Raw genomic sequence first — 14,374 nt, forward strand, 5'->3', positions numbered from 1 at the left:
AGTTTTTGCGTGTGCGCACGCGCACTGCCAATCACAACAATGGTGACAGCATAAGATGTGAACCTAGCCTCAGCGAAGGCATGGAAGTAAAGCAGGAGGACACGGTGAAGTCCAAGGATGGCACAGAGTGTGTTGTGGCTGGGAAGTATGTCAAATGCTGCAGACTCTGATGCTTCTACATTCAAATGAACATCAAAAAAGTAGCAAAGCAAACCTGATATAAGTAGCAACTGACACTCTGCCTTAGTGTCTGAAGGACATGAGGACGTTGTGGCAAACTGCAACAGGCTTACCCCGTCAAGAAAAGCAGAGGCTGGGAGAACCCAGCCAACTGTTGCCGTGCGGAAATTTATGTATCCAACACTCTTGATTTTTCAAGTGAAGACAAATCCAGATTTCCATCTGAACTTTCAAAGTTCATCCCGACTTGAAATGTTTACCGAACATATTAAAAAAAGTTTAAGAAACATTTTATGAGCCAAAACAAAATCTATCTGTGAGCTGCCATCAGAAGTTGAGAATATACAAGCTCTGATGCTGAACGTAAGGCAGAGGAAAAGCTGGTAATGAAGGCTGGGGACAGACTGTGAAGGTCCTCGAATACCGTACCAAGGAGTTTGAACCCCAACCTGACCCTATAGGCATCATGAAATAAGATGCACAGATGCGTATTTCAGAAAAGCATCTCTCAAACTGTGTTTCTAAGAAGTGTTGCTGAGAAGTACATTTGAAATGATTGGCTAATGGCATGATGAACACAGACTACAGAAGATACTGAAAACCGGGCAGACCAGCTATGGGGTCATCACAATTGTCCAGGTGAGAAAGAAGACACGAAGAGCAGAAGATGGCCAGTAAAGAGAGAACACAGTTGGCAGAGGCTGTGAGAAAGAGGGAGCAGCAAGCGCAAATGATGGGAGGACACACCTGAACACAGTCCAAGTGCGGGACAGAGCTCCTCTACTCAATGAGGACTCCAATGCTGTGGACTTCTCTCTTGCTTCATTTTTGTTGTGGATTTCTCAAAAATCAGAATTACAGTATCATTCCCCTCCCAAACCAAATATGGCTACCACTGCAGCAGACTTAAAAAACATCAGTCTCTAAGTAATGAAGAGGGATGCTGTGATGGTTAACTTTGGTTCTATCGTTAACCTTGATTGGCTACAGGGTGTCCAGGTTAAACATTAGTAAACATTATTTCTGAGTGTGGCTGTGAGATTAGCACTGAAATCAGCAGACTCCATGAAGCAGACTGCCCTCCCCAATGTGGGTGGGCATCATCCGATCTGTAGAGGGCCTGTCTGCAACAAAAGGAGGAACCAAGAGGTCTTTGCCCAAACCTCTTTGCTTCCTGTCTGCTTGAGTTCGGACAACTCACCTAATCTTCTCTGGCCTTTGGGCTGGGATTTAAAACTTTGGCTCCCCTGGGGTCTGAGGCCTTCAGCCTCAAGCTAAATTTTATCATTGGCTTTCTTGGGTCTCCAGCTTGAAGTAAGCAGACTATGGGACTTTTCAGCCTCCACAATCATGTTAGTCTATTTGTTACAAGAAATCTCTCTCTATATAAAATTTTCTGATTGCTTCTCTGGAGAACTCTAACTAGTACAGATGCTTTCCAAACATCTAAAGAATTCAGCACATTAATGAGAGCATGAATTCAGTCCGGTTAAAAAGAAAGAAATCTATCCCAAGAATAAAGGTCACCTTCAGTCATAGAATACATTCCTAGGTGATGCCTAGGATTTGGGCATGATCAAACACAGACACTGACATTTCTGAAATCCTTAAACTGAGAGCTTTGGTTCACTTGGCTCTTCTTATATATGTTTTCTACAAAAACAGCTTTAAAGGTATAGCATTTTCACAATAACTGCTTTTTTCTAATACTTTTCCCTTTTTTCCTTAGCAATATTCACCTCTGTGTAATAACTGCTTTAGTTAACAAGTCTGGCAGAATTCTCTTATGTTAATCAACATTTTCAGGTACCTTTTTTCTGTCACATTAGAAATTCACTTCCATGTTTTTAACTGTTAATACAATACACAACCTGAGTAGTATGTGATACTACACTAAACTACGCTGTTGCCACGCACCAAAAATGGGAAACTAAAAACTGTTTCCATGAAGATATAAGTTAAAATAATATCAAATTGCTTCTGTACTCACACACAGTTGCGCCAGAATTCAAAATTTAGATGCTAGTTATTTGTGTGAGTGAGCTTAACCATTTGATCTTCTGCATGGGTCTTCTTGGGCCTACCAAGACTAAAACTTCACGATGAGGAGACTCAGCAAAGTCTGCAGGGCAGTGTCCAGAGAGATAAGACATTGGGAAATGGAGAGAAGGACCTGGAGGGCTGCAGGGAGAGGGCAGGCTAGGCTAGCATACATGAATGGGCAAAAAATGATGATCTGAAACAACATTAACAGTAGCCTTTGACATTTAAAAAATTTATACTGTTTCTTCTCTACTACCAGAGCATCATCTGTCTCCCCACCTCCCCAAGCTAGTTATGTATTGGCTCAATTATACATTTTTGTGTGCACGAACATACACAATACAGCTGTTATCTGACAAAACAAAAACAAAAAACAAAACAAAAAAACCCTCCCGAAACAAAAAAACAACCTTGATGGACTCATATGGTATTACTTTATACCTTAATGTTACTAAAATTTACTATAGGTTTCATAAACAAACTATCCACTTTAGGGAGATGGAAGGGAGAATGAAAGAGGGCCTAAAAATGCATAAATGTCCCTACTTTTAAATTTACGACTAAACTTATTCCTTTAAGTTTATGCCACAAACTTAAGCTATGCCATAAACGTAGGCAGAGTCTTTTTTTTTTTTTTTAAAGATTTTATTTATTTATTTGACAGACAGAGATCATAAGTAGGCAGAGAGGCAGGCAGAGAGAGAGGAGGAAGCAGGCTCCCTGCAGAGCAGAGAGCCCGATGCGGGACTTGATCCCAGGACTCTGGGAACATGACCTGAGCCAAAGGCATAGGCTTTAACCCACTGTATCACCCAGGTGCCTCCGTAGGCAGAGTCTTACAAGAAATATGTATCAGAGGACTGACTGAGTGAAACACACAGAAAACAGAAACTATTTCACATTAAATCTTCAAGTCAGTTTCCTTTTCTACTGGTCTAAACAGAGAAAAGTGCTATTATCATAGTATGTTAAGGACAATGCTAAGAGTAATACAAGGAAATCAGTATGTCATGCCTTTGGCAACACTCCACAAAGAGATTGTTTTTCACCCAACTGTAAGCTTCTTGAGTAAAAGGAACACGTATTATTCATCTTTTCATCCCCACAGTACTTAGAACAGCTTCTGGTAGGAGTAGGCTCATGGTAATGGCTACCAAACTGGTAGTTAAAATTCTCTAGGAAACAAAGTTCTTATTCAAAATGAGCCTCTAGGCATACTGAGCACTTCAGAAGGTATGGCTGTATATAGGAACGGGCAGCTTTACAAAAACAGTTAAGAACATAGATGAGTATTCTACTTTTTTTTTTTTTTTTACCTAAAAAGCAAAGGTAATTCATGCACATGGGTGCTTAATATCTCATATGGGGGGGGAAGCTAAGAAAAGAGACCAGGTAGGATGAACAGAGATTGTCCCGTGCAGCAAGAACCGTCTCCGAGGAGCAAAAGAAGTGGAAGCTGGGATGGTTTTCTTTTGCTTGTATCAGCATAGAAAGAAGACACAGAGGGCCCAAAGCTCAGCGGGGACTGACAGCACAACAGCACCTCCAGAAATCACTGAGCTGGGTCACAGTGTGACTAACACCATCATCTCTCTGTTATCCCATTTGGTCTGCTACCAAAATGAGATCTGTTGCTTTTAGAGTTCCTAAAGGATTAGAAGCCAGAGAATCTGAGCTTGAAGGAACTAGAGTCCTCTTCAGTATTTTTCCAACTTTCTTTTACGGCCATAGGATGTCTTCTTCAAATAAAATTTTATAAATAACCATGATACTTAAAAAGGTAAAATCAGAACCGCTCTGATGTACTGTCCAGGCTGCAGTAGGTAGCCTGGAATCCTGTATCACCATGGAGGCAAAACGAGAAACTACTGACAGGTTCAAACTCCTCATCTGACAGAGAGGTTAAGCTGCCACCCAGGCAGCGAATGAAAGAGCCAGAACCCAAATCCAGGAATGCCAACACCCAGAGAAGGTTCCTCCCCCTGTATTCCATGTGGTTTCTAAAAAACAAAGGAGGAGGACAGAGTTCATACTCACCATCTTTGTTCAGCCATTGTTTTCTTGTTCTGTACAAAAGGAGCTTGTTGTGGACATATGGTAAGAGGAACTTGACACACCAGCTCTCCACACCAAGTTTGTTTTCAACCAGGACTATGGGACTCCGGTTATACCTAGCTTCAGGGCATGGGATCAGGCCAATTTCATCTCTTAATATGTAAAACAAAATGAAGAATTAAAGATAAGACTATTTGTTTTTTCAACATTTTTCAAATCCTACAGACTATTAAAAAGAAAAGTAACATATTTCTCTTTCTCTTTTTTTTTTAAAGATTTATTTTTTGTGGGGGGAGAGGGAGAGAGAGGAAGGTCAGAGGAAGAGGGAGAGACTCTTCAAGCAGACTCCCTGCTGAGCAGAGAGCCTGTTGTGGGCTTAATTGCAGGACTCTGAGATCATGACTTGAGCTGAAATCAAGAGTCAGACACTTAACTGACTGAGCCACCCACGCGCTCCCATATTTCCCTTTCTTAAAAATATTATTTAGTTTACCTGCTAGATTAGTAGAAATTTAAAAAATGTTTTTTAAAACAGACAAGAGTATGGAAAAATTAGTATGCTGACTTTTTGGTAAAAATGAAAACTCATCTTTCGATATAATTTTGAAAATGTCTTCCAAATTTTAAATTGCATATACTCTGAGCCCCAGTAATTCCACTGCTCAGAAACTATCCTATACCAAAATATGCCAACAGGATGTTTACTGCAACACTGCAACAAAACTGGAAACAATCTAGCTATGTATCAGTATAAGAGGAGTAGAATACATAGGGTATTCCATGTGGTAGAGGTGTACAAGGTAGAGGTGGTAGAGACAGATTTGCATACGCTGGTATGGAAAGGCTGTCAAGACATATAAAATCAGAAAATGAGCAAAATACTAAGTATATAGCATTTTGTATAATTTTTTTTGAAGAAGGAGCCCAAGAAATTTGGGGGGAGACAAAGTATTTTATTTTTATACAGTTTAGATTTTCTAATCATTTGTATGTATTATTTCCATTTTAAAAATATGTCAAAAATGTACTTACACTTGCCTCGTAATCTATGCAGAGGAGAAACAAATTATCAATAAAAGTTATCTTTTCAGTAAGATTGGGGGCCATTTTTTCTTCTTTATAATCTTTCATAAATCATTGAATTAAAAAAAACACACACACTGATAAATGTTGCTAAAACACAAAATACATTTCAGAATTTAGGTCATTTTCATTTAAGGTGGCATCTATGTCCTTCAATCCCCCTCCCCTTATATTGAAAATTTACATTCGAGGCAAAAATTTAATAAATGTACAGCAGCTAACATACAGAGTAAATGAACCAGCAAACATAAAGATGTTTTTCCAAAAACTGCACACGCCTTTCAATTACAAAGATGTTATGATAACTGCCTACATTAAAGAAATAAAAAACCGGTTTTCAGAGCTTATGTATGACATTTTCTATTACGTCCCTGGAATTCTCCAACCAAGAACACAGTAGTTTGGTAGATACAAGAGGGGGAAACAGGTACAATTACAGGTTATAAGAAAAGCCCTCTTTGTTAGGCCACCATCACAAATTGGTGGGAAGCTGTGGAACTACAATAGAATTTCTCCTGGAAACTCCACACTAGATAGCTCAGACATAACGTACTTTCTACTGATCACTTCATTAATGATACAGGGACCCATCGATAAACGAAGTTCTCTATAGGTTAAGTCACTAACCATTCGTTCAAGCTGCTTTCACTTGAAGTAGATTTTAAGACCTAAGGCTTTTGGTCTCGACAACTGGCTCAGCTGATTCAGAGGTGTTCTAATATATCCTATCAGTACATTCTCTGAGTACCAGAAGGTACTGAGTACTATGTTAAGTCCCGAAAATGCAAAAATAAAACAAGGTGGTCCCAGCCTCTGAAGTACTGATAGTTTTGATGCAAACTGTATCAATATCTATAATAAAATGTTAACACTTTGCCATTCCAGTAGTACAAAGTTTTGTAGGAAGCATGAAACAACACTGAGCACATCTGAGCTCAACATCCGGTATTTCAAAATGTTTTGCATTTGTATTTGGTTAATGTGACATCTACCTAATTCACCATTAGGACACCTAGACATGTCCAGAGCATTTGCCTGTATCTCTGGTATTGTCTGGTATTCAGGTCTTACTATATAAAATAGAACATTAAAAAATTAAGCTAGAATTGAAGAAAACAGAGTAATTATTTTAAGAAAGTCTATTCTCTGAGATCTAATAACCACTTACAACACTTCAAAGAACTAACTGCCTAAGTCAACAATATGAATGCTAGAGTAACAAGAATAAACAAGAATAAAAGATCCTACCTTTTGGTAGAGTCCATTTGCGAGGGAGGAGCAGTTACTGAAATTCACAATGTAAAAACCTGCCTTACTCATTATTAACGCCAAAAATAAAATGTCCAGTTATTAATTCAGTACCTAAATGAAAGGACAGAGCCATCTGCACGAATAAAAAACACACTTCTTTAGTTGGGTACCATTCTTCCGAGAACTAATTTTAAAAAAACAATAATGTCTTGATACAGCAGATGCTCAGTTACTGCTCCTGAAAGGTTGATTATCATGCACTTCAGTGAAAATATGCAAATAAATGGTTTTCAAAGAATATCCCTTCTTGACTCTCCAAAAGAACATTATCTCTGACTTCCTTCTAATGCGATGGATCCAAGTCCTAGCTCTGTCAGGATTTCATCTACATTGGCCTTATCTATCATTTGGCCTCTACAGACCTTAATTTCCTCATTTGTAAAATGGTGGAACTGCATTACAACTCTAAATAAGGGAAATGGACTACTAGGTCTCCTCCAGCTTTCAAATTCTGACTGAGAAACCTGACAGTTATTCTCATGGAAGTGGCCATATCACGGAAAGTAAAGCACTAGGGAAAACAAAACATCAGAGGTAGTAGGATGTAGACAAAAGTAGTCAATCTTCCAAGGTCCAGGGTTCTAGCTAGCCTCCGTTCTACCACTAAGAGTCAAATGGGAATGTGGCAAGCCACTTGTCATCGGGATCCTTATCTGAGGAATAATAATGCCTCTTAGGAAGAACAAATATTACAAGGTAAAGCATGTGGTGAGCTGTGAAGTAACAGGCAAAGATGCAGTGTATTATCTTTAATTCAGTCAAGAGACTGAGGCCAACCGGAAAAGTTATTTGATTAACAGATGGCAAGATGGGGGTGCCTGGGTGGCTCAGTGGGTTAAAGCCTCTGCCTTCGGCTCAGGTCATGATCCCAGGGTCCTGGGATCGAGCCCTGGGCTCTCTGCTCAGCAGGGAGCCTGCTTCCCCCTCTCTCTGCCTGCCTCTCTGCCTACTTGTGATCTGTCTGTCAAATAAATAAATAAAATCTTAAACAAACAAACAAACAAACAAAACCAGATGGCAAGGTGAAGCAAAAACATTAAGCCTTTGTCAAGTGATTTGACCCTAAAATACAGTGCTTTGCTGCTTCCTAAAAATATAATCTGTACTTGATGAAGATAGGTAGGTCAATAGGCTTCCAAGTTAACAGCGTATTTGACTTCAGAGTTCTCCTATGCTGAGTCCCTCAGGTCGTAGTCCACTTTTTTTTTCACACAATTTAGAATAGGATTCTAGAATCATTTTAAAATTGGGAGGGACCTCACTCCCCCCAGTATCTCATTTTGTCAGACAAGAAAACTGAGGTTAAGATGATTACCCAAGATCACATGGTCACACCGCTAATGCTAAGTTAAAAATCTGGATCTCTTAATAGTCAGCCCCAAACCCAAGACACTGAAGATAAAAAACATCAGTGAAAGCAAGCAGGATTTAGATAAATTCCTTCTAGATTTCTTGCTATTTAAATTCTAATTTTATATGCAAGAAAAGTTAGAAAACTCGAGATGGGGGGTAGAAACTAAAAGTCTCTTTGTCTATCTGTCTACACTACTGTTTGGATATGCACCCTTTTTTTCTAAGTGTTTTTACAGAAGTGGTATTATAGTGGACATGCTCTCCTACAATGTTTTTTTTTCTTTTTATTTATTGATTTTTATTTAAATTCAAGTTAGTTAACATACAGTGTCGTATCAGTTTCAGAAGTAGAATTTGGTGATCCATCACTGATATATAACACACAGTACTCATTACATCAAGAATCCCCTTAATGCCATCCCCCATTTAGCCTATCCTCCCACCTACCTCCCCTCCAGCAACCCTCAGTTTGTTCTCTACATTTGAGTCTCTTACGGTTTGCCGCCCTCTGTTTTTATCTTATTTTTCCTTTCCTTCCCCTAGGTTCATCTGTTTTCTTTCTTGAATTCTACAGGTGAGTGAAATCATTTGTATTTCTCTGACTCATTTCACTTAGCATAATATACTCTAGTTCTGTCCACATTGTTACAATCCTACAATGCTTTTTTAGAATTTAACAATTTATATTAAACATCTACGTAATTAATTTTTATATTTCTAATGGCTGCAAGAAATGTACTATAAAATACCAGATATATCTCCAGTTTTTTCCTTGTGAAATAATGTTAAAAGAGAAATTTCTGATTCTTTTGCTACCACTAAATTACAGTCCTTTATATTTTTAGGTTTCTGAGAATTAGATCCCTGATATTTAACAAGGACACTCAAATAATTACCTACATTACCAATGTCATAGGATTGTTAAAGACCTGAAGGTTTGGGATGGTGAAAAAGTTCTAATATTCTCAGATACCACGAAGCTCACTTACTAGGTTACTTTTAAGGGCTGCTCCAAAAAAAACAGCACAATGGAATGAACCAACACCTTTACTTAAAAAGATCATACAAAGCACCAACAGCTTTCTGAGTGCTTCACTTCACAATGGAGATCCACTGACTTCCAAATGAAGTTCAAAGTTCAGGTAACACTGACACTGACTTTACTCCTCCTGTTTAGACAGCTTTTCTTGTCTGCAATTTCAGAAACATCACCAATTAGAGTAGGCTCACATATTATTTTCAAAAGTATTATCACCCAGTCTCCCCTTTGGGAGGGAAGAATGGTCCTCAAATATACTAAACTGAACCCAGTAATGTGGAGTGACCATACAGAAAACACAGCCCAAGGATTCAGGAAATGGTCAAATCTTCTTAGTCTAATAGTTATTTGGGGGGCACCTGGGTGGCTCAGTCAGTTAAGCATCCCACTCTTGATTTCGGTTCATGTCATGATCTCAGGGTCGTGAGACAGAGCCCTGAGTCCGATTCTGTGCTCGGCACAGGGTCTGCTTGAGATTCTCTCTCTCCCCTTCTCTCCCTACCTTTCCCCCTCCTTGTTTTCTCTCTGTCAGATAAATAAAATCTTTTTTTAAAAAAAAGGGTTTTTTTCACCTTCAAACTGGAATTCTTTCCAAAATGACTAAAAAGTAAAGTTAGCAAAATATCTAAAGGAACTGACCCTTTCATACTGATAATTAAAACTTTGCTGGTGATCAAGATATTTCAGAAACCTCATAGGCTTTCTCAATTCTAAAGAGCACAAACTCCATGTATCACTGGAATGGTATCACTGGACATATTTTAAAAACAGCTACAAAAACTGCTACTGTCTATTGAGTGTTGTGTGCAGGGCTCTGTGTTTCATTTATTTCACACAAGGAATTTAAGGTAGGGATTTTAACCCATTTTATAGATGAAGAAAGAGTCTTGTCTAAGTCCACCAGTTACTGATTGATAAGCTAAGATTCAAATCCAGGACTGCCAGATTCCAAATTCAAATGTTTACAACTATGCTACTACTTAAATACATAGATAAAAAATAAAGTGTAAGAACACAATTCAGACTTGTGGCTTCCTACTCTTCAAATTCAATTTAAAGATGTGCTTTTCCTTACTACTCCCTTACTCCAAAGTTATCACTGGGGCCTCTTCACTGCCTCGGAAGGCTGTTTTCTCTGAGCCAACTCATCCATCGCTTATGTCCCAATTTAGTTGCTATTTCCTTAAAAGATTTATTTTGAGGTTCTCATTTAAGTTGGGCCCCTCTGTTATTATTCCTTCAAAGTATCCTCCTAATTCTTTCAGGCTCCTTTCATATTCTGTGTGTTGGTTTGTTCTACTGGGCCAAGGACGATGTGTGATATGTGCACCCCACGCCTAGACCTGCACATCCAGGGTCTAGAAGCGTATCTGTCAAATACAGGTGCTCTTTTGCTACGCATACATGGAATGAAAGAAATTAAGCCACATAGTCAAGGACTTCCATAATCTGACTCTACTATTATCTTTTCAATCACATTTTGCTACTTTGGGTTAACTTACAGTTTCGTGTGGAGGTCCTCGGCTCTGTCTCTGAGACTATAAATCCTACCCAGCCTTCAAAGTTCAGCTCAAAACCCACCTCCCTTAAGGGCCCTGGCCTAGACACACAAAGCCTTCCTCCTATGCCTAATACACTCTCACAGCACTTGCTCACCATGCTTCCAGTCCAGACTTTATCACCAGCTGCTTTGCAGGGTTAATTCACTGCTCATGCAGGTGGGTCTAACGTCTCCATCCAGAGCTACACTGTGCAATACAGTAGTCACTAGGCACATACGGCCACTATGTATACGTTAATTAACATTAAATAAAATTTAAAATTCAGTTCCCCATTCACATTAGCCACATTTCAAGTACGCAAGCATATTAAACAGCACAGACAGGACAATGCCACCACCACAGATACTTCTGTGCTTTGAGTATAAGAACTATGTTTTATACTTCCCATTCCACACTATGAGGATAGTACCTACAACATCTCATCAACAGTGAGAGTTCAATAAATATTTTAAACAGTAATAAAAAAATAACTTGGTGGGCAAGAGACTTTTGACATGACCTTAATTACACCATAAACAGAGCTATCTTCCACATCAGCATAGGCCTATTTATTAAGCTACTGCTAGTCCCTGGGTCAAGCCTTCAGCTGTTTTTCCAATGGTATTCTCCAAGAGTCAACCATACAAAAATTCGTACAGTATTTTTCAATTTATAAAGTATTTCACATTCATCATGCAGTTAGCTAATATGGTTTTCTGAGGAATACAGAAATTCAGGTTAAATCTAATATTTAGCTAGTGGCAGCTAAGGGCCAGACATTGGGCAAGGTGATTTTCCTGCATTCTCATCAACCTCACTAGATCAAAAGGAGAATGAAGTTGACATAGGGTAACCTATCCACATCTACCAGTAATAAAATCCACATCTTAACCAATGTATGTTCGACTCCTCCCGGCTAGGCATTTCTACAGAAACAAAGTCAATATGTTTAATGGAGTAGATGATGTCTAATAAAATTACAATCTGTCTTGTGTATGAAGAAAAAAGGAAAACTAAAAGAATGAAAAACTTTTTCCTATAATACTGAAAAGTGTAATTAGGTAACTAACTATTGAGATAAACAACGTCTTCTTTTTTTCTTTTAACCAGAAATACAGCCTATTTATTTTGGAAGTAAGAGGGCTAGATTAGGGGAAGAAGTACAGGCAATCAAAAAAAAAAAAAAAATCCAAACCATTAAGACATTTTTAAAGATGCCGTGTAGTAATATTATTGAAGATATCGTTATTATAGGAAATATATACTACAAAATGGCTGAAAGTTAGTATTAAACAATGAGTTAAGCTACTTAAATTCTTTGCACCTTATTTGCAACTTATTTCAAACTTTTAAATCTCTGAATGACCCAAATGTTTATTAATAATATTAAATTATGCACTGATAGAGAGCATGTGAGCTTTCACCATTAAAAATATGATTGGGGCATTAAAGTCCTTTATGAGTTTGAATAAATATGATCCAGAAAAACTGAGATGTATTCCAAACTGTGCTCTCACCCACCAAACCAGTGAACACTCAGTCTGTTTCTTCAAATATAAAACACTGATTTTTTAAAAAAGATTTATTTATTTGAGAAAGAGAAAACGGGGGGGGGGGGGGGAAGGGGGGTTAAAGGGGAGGGGGAAGTAGACTGCCTGCTGAGCAGGGAGCCTGATGCAGGAGCAGGGCTCCATCTCAAGTCCCTGAGATCATGACCTGAGCTGAAACCAAGAGTCAGATACTTAACAGACTGAGCCACCCAGGCGCCTCTGATGTGCTTTTTCAATCTACCTTAAAGAAGAGAAACTGTGATTGCTGTATTTATTAGGCTTCTAATCTCTGCTACAATTTCTTCAAGAAAAACAACGTCAGTGATGAGAAAATAGGCCGTTCCCTTAAACAAACTTTTTTTCTTTTTTTGAGGTTGTCTCTTAACTTACACTGAAGCTCTCATTCTCAAAAAGGGACTGAAAGACTGATATACAAGGCATCAAAGCATTCTTTACAAGACCCAGTACCCGCTATGGTTACTGCCAGGAAAACATTCCAAACACTCATTTAAAAAAAAGGCAGCAGTGACAAGGGGAAAGGAAGAGGACACTGTCAGAGGCAGGTGTGTTTCGAGGATAGCAGCGTTTTGTTTTTAATGAGGCACTATTACAGGTCTCCAATTGTGTACCGCAGGGAGCAAGACATCTGAGGTCTTCTTAATTTTTATAAGCACAGCTTTGAAGGAAAAGAACACTTCATTTAGATGTAGGGTTGGTACCTACGGTTTAAAATGCATAAAAAAGCATAATTCATGTGTTCCAGTTTAAAAAATAAAATATTAAAAAGAAAACCTTCACGAACAATTAGAAAAAGTGAAAGTAATGTAAAACTGGATTCCATGTATCTTTCTTTTGCGGTGAGCGGGGAGAAGAGAGAGGAAGGGAAATTAAACATTCTTGCTTCTCCCTCCTCTTTTGTACACTGTAGACATTTCTTTTAATAGCTTCCTTTTTCACTCGTTGCATAAAAGCAAAAGTGTCAAAAAGAATTCAGTCTCTTCTGCTATCTTCCCGGAGTCCTCCTAGTACCATGCAAAGGAAGGAGGGAGCGAGACGCGTGTCAGTCCTGTGGTGTCCTACTTAGAGAGGGCGGCAGCATCTGGATACGAAAAGAGTTAAAATGTTCCCCGTAACTATGAATCAGCTAATGCTAAAAAGTGTCAAGGTTTCCGGGGCTTTACACCAGACGCATCCTGTGCCTACAGAAGCTACACTCCTGTGAATGCTCTGTTCACCTTCAAGGCACACTGGTCCATCCGAGTCCCTCCACAATCTCGGGACAAGTGGGGCGAGAGTCAAAAGCAGCCTCGAACTAGTTCTAGCTAGTAAACTGGCCCACTGAAGGAAAGATGATCGGTGACACCCCCCCCCCCGACTACCGGTCCGGGATGAACCTCAGAAGAGTTGTGTTTACAAAGCATCTGCAGGACCACAACGTGCGTGCCCGTGTACCTTACACGAATGTAGGCTGGGGACACACGCGTGAAATCCTTCGAGTTCCGTGAAGTCCTAGGGAAACGGAGCGAAAAAAGTCGCTCCGCTGTGATTTTCCGAGGTCACTTCTGGAGACTCGCCCGCGGGCGCGTTCCGGTAGCGGAAAGCGGGCCCTGCGGCGGCCGACGACCGCGGCGCCCCGGACTTTGATCGGTCCCCTCCGGCGAGGGGCGCGCGGGCCGGGACGTGCCCCCAGAGGTCGGCTCGAGGCTCGGCCCCGCCCCTGCCCGCCCCCGACGACCCCCGCAAGCGGCGGAGGCGGCGGCGCCGCCGGCGCGCGACTCACATGTGCGGATTCCTCCTGAAGGCGTTGGTGATGTCCTTCACCACCCGCTGCACCAGCACCGCCACCTCTTCGCTCGTCTCGGCCATGTTGGCGGCGGCCGCGGCGGCTCGGGCGCGCCTCCGGGAGAGCGCCGGGCGGCCGGCGGGAGTTCCGCGGGGGAGCGCGCGCGTGTGCGCCGGTTTGGCCGCGCCTCCGCCCCCGCCCCCGCCGCCGTCGCTGCCGCCGCCGCCGCCGCCGCCGCCGCCGCCGAGCACTTCCGGGTCACGCGCCGGAGGCTGGGGCGTGGCGCCCGCCTCCCACCCAGGCTGAGGTGGACTGGTTGGTCCCCGGCGTTTCTCTGGTAGCCGAGGTTCTAAGCGTCCGCGGAAGATGCCGCAGATTCCTTTGCAAAGTTACTTGAGGTCGCTGTTTTACACATTTTATTCTAATTTCTGGTTCA

The 14,374-nt window shown here is 40.6% G+C and overlaps 1 protein-coding gene across 2 annotated transcripts in view; it reads right to left on the bottom strand.

The window, feature by feature from the left end:
* Window positions 1-14,135, bottom strand: part of PTAR1 (protein prenyltransferase alpha subunit repeat containing 1) — a 42,097-nt gene extending 27,962 nt beyond the window's left edge. The window contains exons 1-2 of one of the 2 annotated variants that reach the window (XM_080820515.1): window positions 13,936-14,135; window positions 4,261-4,430 (exon numbers count right to left, since the gene is read on the bottom strand). In XM_080820515.1, the coding sequence (XP_080676641.1) occupies window positions 4,261-4,430; window positions 13,936-14,021 (256 nt within the window). In that variant the 5' untranslated portion in view covers window positions 14,022-14,135. The remainder of the gene's footprint in view (window positions 1-4,260; window positions 4,431-13,935) is intronic. The other variant, XM_080820516.1, reaches the window with a different exon arrangement.
* Window positions 14,136-14,374: the final 239 nt, after the last annotated feature.

The sequence above is a fragment of the Martes martes genome (assembly GCF_963455335.1).
Source record: "Martes martes genome assembly, chromosome: 12".
NCBI lineage: Eukaryota > Metazoa > Chordata > Mammalia > Carnivora > Mustelidae > Martes > Martes martes.